The sequence below is a fragment of the Aphanomyces astaci genome (assembly GCF_000520075.1).
Source record: "Aphanomyces astaci strain APO3 unplaced genomic scaffold supercont1.9, whole genome shotgun sequence".
NCBI classification, from domain to species: domain Eukaryota; phylum Oomycota; class Saprolegniomycetes; order Saprolegniales; family Verrucalvaceae; genus Aphanomyces; species Aphanomyces astaci.
This window is the reverse complement of record NW_009798272.1, coordinates 628331-637932: the sequence shown is the minus strand read 5'-3', so window position 1 is coordinate 637932 and position 9602 is coordinate 628331. Positions and strand designations below refer to the sequence as shown.

General features: G+C 51.1%; 2 protein-coding genes across 2 annotated transcripts; one reads left to right on the top strand and one right to left on the bottom strand.

Annotated features, from left to right (window-relative positions):
* The first annotated feature begins 116 nt into the window (after positions 1-116).
* On the top strand, positions 117-3643 carry H257_05032 (hypothetical protein). Its single transcript, XM_009829747.1, has one exon. It carries the CDS (start codon positions 271-273, stop codon positions 1228-1230), a length of 960 nt encoding a protein of 319 aa, XP_009828049.1. The 5' UTR covers positions 117-270; the 3' UTR covers positions 1231-3643.
* Positions 3644-4410: 767 nt separating this feature from the next.
* Positions 4411-7956, bottom strand: H257_05031 (hypothetical protein). Its single transcript, XM_009829746.1, has 5 exons — positions 7121-7956; positions 6355-6641; positions 5694-6064; positions 4834-5002; positions 4411-4707 (listed from the first exon to the last, which is right to left on the bottom strand). Exons 1-5 carry the CDS (start codon positions 7929-7931, stop codon positions 4516-4518), a joined length of 1830 nt encoding a protein of 609 aa, XP_009828048.1. The 5' UTR covers positions 7932-7956; the 3' UTR covers positions 4411-4515.
* Between the last annotated feature and the right edge of the window lie 1646 nt (positions 7957-9602).

Genomic DNA, 9602 nt, shown 5'->3' with positions numbered 1-9602 from the left:
ATATATATATATATATTGTTTCGAAGAGATAGATATTCTCACTCTACCTTGTTCTTCCAACAACACCATGCCATCGCTTGGATCCACGTCAAATACCCAGCCATCCCCGTGGGCTACATAAAGCACCGCGTCGTCTGGCTTTCGAAGCACATGGCTGGACTCGATCATTTGACCGATGTTTAGTGTCCGGCCTAGTTTCGATGCTTTGACATTTGGACTGGATCGGACGCCAATGGGGCAGTTCACGACCTTAAAGTACCGTCGCGGGGCATGCCATTGCTGGAGCCGCGAGGTCGTAGCCACGTCCCACGTGTCACCTGGCAGCAAATGCTGCACCACTTGAGTTTGCAGCAGCGTCACCAGTTGGACCAGACTCGACTCTTGTGGGCGGGGCGACAATTCGACGACGGCAGTGGTCGGGACGTGATGCACGAGCGCGTGCCACAGCTGTTTGAACGTCGCCGCCGACAGCTGGCAGTGGTTGTCTCGGTAGTACAAGTGCCACGCTTCGTACAGCACGACCAGCTGCTCGGGGGAGCTGCCACGTATGGTACCTTCATTTTGAAACCGCCCGAGCACTGCCAGCACTTGGTCACTTGTGATGGGCTTTTTCAAGTCCAACAACGACGACTGGACATCCTCGACAGTCCACGGAAACAACTCTGCGTGGAGATTCAGCTCTGGATGCGGCAGGAACTGCATGACGAGGTGCCGCCGGGACACGAGGAATCGGCACAAAACCTCCGTGTCTTCTTCGTGATGACGACACTCGAGGCTCTGAATGACATGCTCGGCACGTTTCTGGGTTGTGGGGTAAAAGATCTCGGTGCCGGCCACTTGGGTTTGCATGGCTTCGTGGTGAATCAGTTTCAACATGTCTTCGTCGATGCTGTCGAGGTCTACGGTGGACAAGCTTGTCAGCAGCGCGTGCAATCGCTGCGCCAACGAAGACGAGTCGTCCGACATGCCGAGACCGACAGACGCGGGGGGCACGCCAAGCGGAACCGCCAGATCTGTCGACAGCACAGACGACAGCGGCTGAAAGTTAGCGCGCAGAATTCGAAGCAACGCGACGATGGAGTGGCCGCCTTGGGTGTCCACGTCCTTTTCAAACGCGGCGTGGCGGAGCAGCGAGTGCAGCAGCACAAACGTCAGCACGTGGGTCCACACAGCTCCAGACGATACCGCAACCCTAGTTCGAGGACAGCCAACAAGTGCCTCGCAACATGACGATCGCAAGTACACCATGGCCATCCGTTCCATAAACGCCAAGATACGGCCACTGATGCTGGGGGCGTCCGTGTCGACCTGCAAGGGGGGGGTTCGTGGTAGAGCAAGTTGGTTGAGACGGGGCTCGGTTCTCCAGCCACTGTCGTGCAACACATGACCATGCAGGTTGTTTTGACCAGTAGATGACACGTCAAACACCAAGTTTCCTTGGCCTTCTGAAAACGTATAGTGGGCAATCGTTGCTTGCGAACGCTGCGGGTCGTCTCTAAATACCTTGACTTGGCCAATGTCTCCAGCCCACGGCGCCATCAACGGAACCTCACATGGCACATTGCCCACGTACAAGTCGACGAGGCCGGGCGTGGCCGCGTCCAAGTGCGTGCCGCTGGATGGGAGGGTTTCCACCGCGTGACCATCCACATGGAACACGACCTGGCTCGGCGTGTAGCTCCATCCAAGGGTCGTCCACATTGACGATATCTCGACGTATCGTGCTGTGGTGGTAAACTGGCGGTCTTTCGTTCGTACAGACAGGCGGCCGTCGGCCGTGACGCCCCATACGAATGCAAAAACGCCGCCAGAGGGAGACGCACACGCGGCGAGGACCTGCATGCGTCCCGCTGGGGAGGACGAGCAGCCATCACCACCCATCCGGACCGTCACTTGCATGTGAAACTCGTCGGGCCATGTCACAACCGACTGAAACAGGGCTGGGACGTACAGGGGGCCTCCAGAGGACGGGGAAAAGTATGTGACGACGTCGGGCGAGTCGAGCGGGGTTGTGAGCGCCAGGGTCACCGTGTGCGACGGGGTGACTGGGTTGTTGAAGTGGGGATGGCGCGCACAGGACAAGTCGGTCGAGTCGACACTTGGCTTTCGTTCCTTGACGTACTTGGCAACATCCTTGGCCGTCCATGCGCGCGTGGGATACAGCAGCATGTGCTGTAAATACCCGCGGAACCCCTTGTAGTCGGTGGACGCTTTTTTCACACCAGGCGGGGACTTGCCGAAACAGAACGGATGGCTGTTGTGCACCACCACGTCGTTCAGCGACAGCGTTCGGTCTTCTTTGCCCTGGATGTACAGCCGCAGCGTCACATTGTCGCATACGATAGCGACGTGGGTCCATTGGTTGGCAGTGATGGGGCCAGTGGAGACGAGCGTCGAGTTCCAATCCGACTTGGTTGATACACACACTGCCAGCAAGAGCCGATCGTAGCTCAAAAATACACTTGCCGTGCGTTCCATGGTTTGGTCTTGGCCCTTGAGACAGATGGTGCGCCATGGACGCGGCTCACAGTTGTCTTGGGTTGCCAGGGGGTACACAAAGAAGCTGAGGGTCCATGCTTTGGGCGCCCACTGGATGGACGGGTGCGGGCGGCACACGGCGCCCTGGACCGATGAAAACTCGGTGCAGTCGCCGATAAACTCGACCGATCTTTGGCCATCCCCCGCAGGTGCAGCACTCACAACAACTGGACCGAGGTGTCCAAGGCTGGTAAACACGCCCGGATACATGCCGGCGTACCGCGTAAAGAGAGATGATCGGAACGACCGCCTGCCGATGCCCACGCCGGGCACGAGGAACTCTTCTCGAAGGGCTGGTGGAAGAGGCAGACGCAACGTGGATTGCTCGACCGCAAATGTCAGCGTATTCTGGTCCAAGTCAAGAACGCAGGAAACCTGACGCCAAGTTAGAGGGACTGGCGTCGGGAGCGACCCCAGGACGTGGTAGTTGAAGTACACGGACGTGCCGTCGAACCCGATCGAAGCCGCGTCGTCGCCGAGCAAGACGGATGGATGTTGGCGTTGCAACGTCGTCCAGCCCACTCGAAACGGCCAGGGTCGGGATGTGACGGGGTCGATTGTCTCGATCGAATACGTTCGAGTGCCCGAGCTATGAGGACGCCATCCAATCGCGGCGACGTTCGTGCACTCGGAAGTATCTGCCGTGATCGTGGCGCCGTCGATTGCGAGAATCGATCCGGCCGTCGGAGGAGCGTGGAGACAGACCCAGCGAGCGGCAGACACGGGCTGGGCGTCCAAGGCCGCTTCGTGCTCGGCCGCAGCGGTCAGATGAACGAGATCGAGGTATTTTCTCCCGGCATCGGTTGCATCCACGATCGCTTGAAAGTGGGACTCAAACCGCGATACATCATCCTCGGACAACATGGCGGCTTTGAGAAGGACGAGCAATTCCAAACAAACGGACTCGTCGCGAGGGTCGTGCTTTTGCCTCAAGTACCCCGATATCGCATGAAAGAGGACGGGTTCGAATTCTTTGAGAACTGCCAGCGCATCTGTGAGGTCTGTGGTCGTCGAGGGCACAGCGTCGACAGGCGCGGGCTCGTCATGGGGTGGCGGCTCGTTGGACACTTGCGTTGGCAACACCGGTGACGCAACGGCGTCCGTCGTTTCGGGTGGGAGAAACGCTGCACCTGCCACCGGGGTGTGTTGTTCTTGTGTGGGGGTATGTTGTTGGATCAAGGCGCGCAGTCGTTCTTGGACCCCGACGCGCCGAATTGGTTGGGGATTCGCCTCGGGCAAAAAGCAGCATGCCAAGGACCGCAGGGACAAGCAGTTCTGGTACGCTCCTTTCCTGCACGCGGCTTTGACATCGTCGATGAGTTCCTGGAGCTTCAACTTCTCGCGCTCCACGTCCATCCTACGCGGCGATCTGCACTATCTACCGCACGTGCTTTGGATTATCTTGGCCCTGATCCAATTTATCCGGAGACAATCTGGAAGGCGATATCCGGATCACATAACGTATGTCAATCCCACTTCAACATGAAATCGTACATCCAAGGTACGTACATTAAACCGTACACGTACACAATATCTACCTTGCGAGATATTATAAACAATTACTTCTTGAACTTGGCGTTTGTAAACGAATTCCACTGTATTTCTTCTATTTTCATTCCTCGTCAAACAATTTCAGGGAAATTATTGTGAACGGTACCGTACTTGGTCCAGTACAACTGTACGAGAGTAGAGAAATCGCGTTAACGTTGTGCTACTGTAATATTCTCGTGTACTACTAACTAGAAATGGAGTATGCTTTCGCGGGTTGTTTGCAATAAAAAAGTAGTACTATTAATAGGTACTGGTACTACTTTTTTACTAGTACTACTTTTTAAGTAGTACTAGTTAGTAGTACTACTTTTTTATTGCAAACAACCCTCGAAAGCATACTCCATTTCTTTACCGTCGTCTGTACACGTCCACAAGCTTGATGGCATTATTGCTGAATCAATGTAACCATATATCGTGTGGATGTCTCTACATGATGTCGACGTTGACAATCCGAATGTCCTCAAACGGCTTGTCGAACCGATCGACGCGCACCCCTTCGATGGCGGCGACGGTGTCCTTGCCCGTCTCAACGCGACCAAACACCGTGTGCTTGTTGTCCAGCCATGGCGTGGGCACCGTCGTGATGAAGAACTGCGACCCATTTGTGCGCGGACCCGCCTACACATCCCTCCATTTAGTCACATAACTTGAATAGATGAAAATATGACTTGAATAGATGAAAGTAAGATTATAGATGAAAATTAAGACGTGAATAGATGAAACGACCCAAATGGTGGTGCGTACATTTGCCATGGACACTGTGAACGGCCGGTCGTGGCGCAGATTCCGATGGAATTCATCTTCAAACTCCCCACCCCAAATGGACTCGCCGCCAGTGCCGTCGCCTTGCGGGTCCCCCGTCTGAATCATAAAGTTCTTGATCACGCGGTGGACCAAGCAATTGTCGTAATACCTACACATATCAATCTATCATTGTATCCATACGCGTAGTGTGCCAAATACATTGTATAAATATATAGATCCTACATTAGATTTCAATATATATATATATATATATATTGTAGTGTTTATTCTAAACCGGAGCCACATGGAGAATGAATGCATCAACCAAAATATGAACCGCGAATCGGAAAAAAGAATTTAACCAATCAGATTGCAGGAAACCGTTGTCAACATGTGTGTGACTTTAATTAGTGTGATTTCATTCACCCACCATACCACTTTTGACATACAAAATTCAGTATTACGCATTCGTGTCAAAGTTGGAGTAGATAGTCCAATCGAATAGCGGCAACCCAAACGCAGACAATCGACTAGCCAATGAGATTTCTTCAATCCTAAATTCCAACCAATGATAGTCCCAGTTGAACTATTTATATTCAATTTTCGTAAAGTGTGCATTATATATATGGTATACAATTGTGCTTTTGAATCGATTTCTCAAATAAACTGCCCAAATTTGTGTGAAAAGGACAATCCAAAGAATCGATCGATAGATCGATCCATAGTTTTTTTGGCGAATATACGCACTCAAGTCCAAATGTTAGGTTAAACGACATATATATATATATATATACGACATTCATTCATTCCACGTGCCCCCCATCCTCCTGATACACCGACAAGACCTGGTCAACACATACCCGTTGCGCGCGTGGGTGCAAAAGTTCTCGACCGTTCGGGGGCATTCGTTGGGGTACAACGTGAGGAAGATGTCGCCCATGGTCGTGTGGATCACGGCGCGGGTTCCCAGCGCCTTGGCGGTGGTTTTGGTCGAGATTTGGGACTCGTCCAACGTCGGCTTTTCGTTAAACACGTCGCGGCCGTGCTCGTCATCGTCCGAATCGATCGGCTCCCGCGACGAGAAGCAGTAAAAGCGCGGTTTCTTGAACGCCGCGGCAAACACCATCGGGTCCACCCACGCCTTGGCGTCGTCGGCGTCGCTCATGAGCAGCTTCTTCTCGACTTCAGTCGACGCATGCTTTTGAAATTGCGTATTGATCGACGGCGTGCCCTGCATACATACATACATTCCCCATCATGAATGAGTGTGTCAACATGGACTCGAGAATAGATGAATAGATGATTTTCATTTAAATAACACAGGTCATGTAAATGAATACAAGCGGAGTAGTACGCATATGATGTGTTCACGGCTGCATCGAGAGAGAGAGGGATACATACATATATAGGTGATACTGGACACAACACACATATGTCATTCAATCGATTGTAGATCCTCTCAGAGGTCACGTAAATGAATAGATGAACACTATTTATTTTCACGCTTTGAATAGATGATACCTGAAACAAACACAGGTGCGTGAACCGCTCCGTGTTTTCGACCTTGCCGAGCACCCGTGCGAGCTTGTTGGTGTCAATGTGCAGGATTTTGATCCCCAAAAGCGTCGAGAAGAGCAGGAAATGGCCACTGGCGTCGAAAATGCAGTTGGATGTCACGGAAGCACTGGCCATTTCCTTCTCCACGGCCATGCGCCGCCCAAAATCAATCGCGTCCAACTGCAAACTGCCGTCGGCTTGGGCATCTTCAAATTGCACCAACGATTCGTCGTACTTTCGACGGAGTTTGCCTATCCAGACGGCGAACAACCATGAGAAAGACATAGATATATATAGCTAGCACATTTGAAAACACGAAATGAACAACAACCAACATGGACGTATACCATATTAGTATCATCAGTCTATCCGCTTTCACATACACAGTGTAGCATTGTATGACGATGAAGTTGCCAGTACTATCGTGGAATTGGTACGAATTTCTAGTCCCCGTTGAATCGAATGATCTCGCCGCCGAATCGACTACTCACGAATCGACGCTATTGGCTAATCCAATTTTGAGTAAATTTGATTGGCTTTTACAGAAAAGACAAGTAGATTCAACCAATCAGAACGTCCAGCGTGTTTCAATCTTGATTCGACAAGCCATGCGAAGTTTGGAAGATTATACCGAATGCACAAAACATATCTTCAATATATATATATATCAGTAATACTTCTCCTCAATATATATTATATATATATCAAAATGGTGTTAAATGTCATGTACCTGTGGCAAAGCGAAACACGCGCAGGATCGAATCCGAGGCCGTCACAACAAAGTCGGCACCATTTTGAGATACGTCGATGGTGGTCGCGTACGCTCGATGCTTGAGCAATTCGTACAAGTCGGTGTCCATCTTGGACTTGAACTTGACCGCGGGCGATCCGGGAAACGAATACGTGTCGGCGGACCAGTACTCCAACATGCCCTTGGTGTCGCCGGAGATGACAACGTTTGCCACGGCGTTGAACCCCAGCAGTGACACTGGCGCCGAATGCAACTTGTCCACAACATGCAGCAATGCCGCGTCCTTGGCTTTCTCGGCGTGGTACACTCGCAACACATGCGAACCCTTCTCCGCCACGACGATCTTCGGGACGACGTGACCCGCTTGGTAGATCCAGCAGCATTGACTCGGGATGTACCCCAACGTAAGCATGTTCACCATGTCAAACCCCAAAATGTCGAAAAACTTGATCGTCCCGTCGAGCGACGTCGTCGCCAAGCGCAGGCCATCGTCCGATACCGCTAGACCCACAATCGCTTGCAGGTGCGCTTTGTAATGCTTCACAAACTCGATCCCCGTTCGCATTTTGCGCCAAAATTTGATGTGGCCGTCCGCGGATGCGGTGATGAGAAATTGCGTCGACTTGGAAAACGCCACATGAGTCACCGAATCTCGATGCATGTAGCTCTTCTCGTACATCTCAGCGCATGGAAGTTGATCCAGGAGAGCTTTCTCCGCTTGGACATCCACTACTTTTCGCCGCTTCCCCGCAGGAAGCGGCATTGGCATTGGACCGTCGTCATCACTCATCTCGGATATGCCCAACCAAACCGCAGAATGGTATCCGCATAATTCAGCCGGATAACACGACTGGGTATTTGACCTGAAACTTATTATTGCTACTACAATTACACGAAGTATTGATATAGTATTTCGTAGTATAATAGTACTAACGTTAGTATACTGTAGTTAACGATCCAATCACCGGTCGTCATTTTTATGCTAAAACCATACTACTGTACTCGTTGACTTGTTAATGGAATGGTGGTTCACCTTGCGCTGCATACAAAATTGCCTATTTCACCTTGCTTTTTTCTGGCGAAGTACAAAGTATGTACTACTGATTTCCCCCACTAATCGAAACGGGGAAAACTCGATAATTTTTATAATCTAATACTTCGAAGTATCATTAATCTTGATAGGTTTTTTCAAAATTTTGAATGAGCTCCCATATTTCGTGTTCATAGTCAACTCTATATGTTTCACTTAATGAAAAACCAACAAAACTCGTATTGCTCTGTGCATTGGAAATGAAGGCCAAGACAAAATCAAGGATGTCCATGGTGGACAAGCATGAATTATACACGTGGCACTTAAACAACCCTGAATACTCCTATTCGGACCTGGCGCTGTGGGCTGCCGAAACGTTTGGACTTTCATCGACGCCGTCCAAATCAACAATCGGGAACGCGCTACACCGCCATCAAACAAAGAGTGTTAGAGCTGACAGCCATGCTATATCGCATGAACGTCGAGTAAAACTGCCCGAGGTGGACGAGAAGGTGCTTACCTGGGTGCTTCGTTGCGAGGAATTGGGCGTATGCATCACCGGGGAGCTAATCCGCAAGCAGGCATCGACCTACGCCGCTCAACTTGACGTCCCAATCGATGATACCCCAGCCTATTCCAAGGGTTGGCTTTACCGATTCCAGCAAAAACACGTTCTTACCAGCAAAATCCAACACGGAGAAGCTGGGTCAACCCCACAAGCTGCGGTCGATCAAGGACGGCGTGAAATGCAGGATATCACGAGTGGCTACGCTGCAGGCAACATCTACAATATGGACGAGACGTCGTTCTTCTACTGCATGTCTCCCCATCGATCAATCACACGCAATCGGGTACCCGGGACAAAGAAGAACAAGAAGCGAATCATCTTGGCACTTACCACGAATGGAGACGGAAGCGATGTCGTCGACCCACTCTTCATTGGTAGTGCTGCTCGGCCTCGTTGTTTCAATGGGAGGTCTGGTGCTGAACTTGGTTTCGACTACCATTCGAGTCAGAAGTCATGGATGAATGGAAACATCTTCAACACCTACCTCACTTCTCTCGACAACAAAATGGCTGAGCAAGACCGAAAGGTTTTGTTGCTCGTCGACAACGCGCCTCCCCATATTGTCTACGACGACACTGAGTTGAGAAATATTCGTGTTCGAATGCTGCCGAAGAACACGACCGCTTACCTGCAGCCTCAAGACGCCGGCATCATTGCTTCCTTCAAAGCCAAAGTCAAGCAGAGGCAGTTGGAAAACGCGCTTGATCAAATTGAATCTGTGATGGCAGGACGCCAAGAGGGGTTGTACGAGGTCCCACTTGTTGAGGCGATGGGGTGGGCTAAAGAGACGTGGCGTTCCGTTTCACAGTCGACTGTGAGGAATTGCTGGGCTAGAACCGGCATCCTTGACGACGATTTGGCGT

Excerpts from the sequence above, each read along its gene's own strand:
- H257_05032 (XM_009829747.1), top strand. The coding sequence starts at position 271 with ATGCCATTGCTGGAGCCGCGAGGTCGTAGCCACGTCCCACGTGTCACC.
- H257_05031 (XM_009829746.1), bottom strand. The coding sequence starts at position 7,931 with ATGAGTGATGACGACGGTCCAATGCCAATGCCGCTTCCTGCGGGGAAG. Across the intron at positions 6,065-6,354 it reads CGCACCTGTGTTTGTTTCAG|GGCACGCCGTCGATCAATAC; the intron begins GTATCATCTATT and ends GTATGTATGCAG. Across the intron at positions 5,003-5,693 it reads TGCACCCACGCGCGCAACGG|GTATTACGACAATTGCTTGG; the intron begins GTATGTGTTGAC and ends TGATATGTGTAG.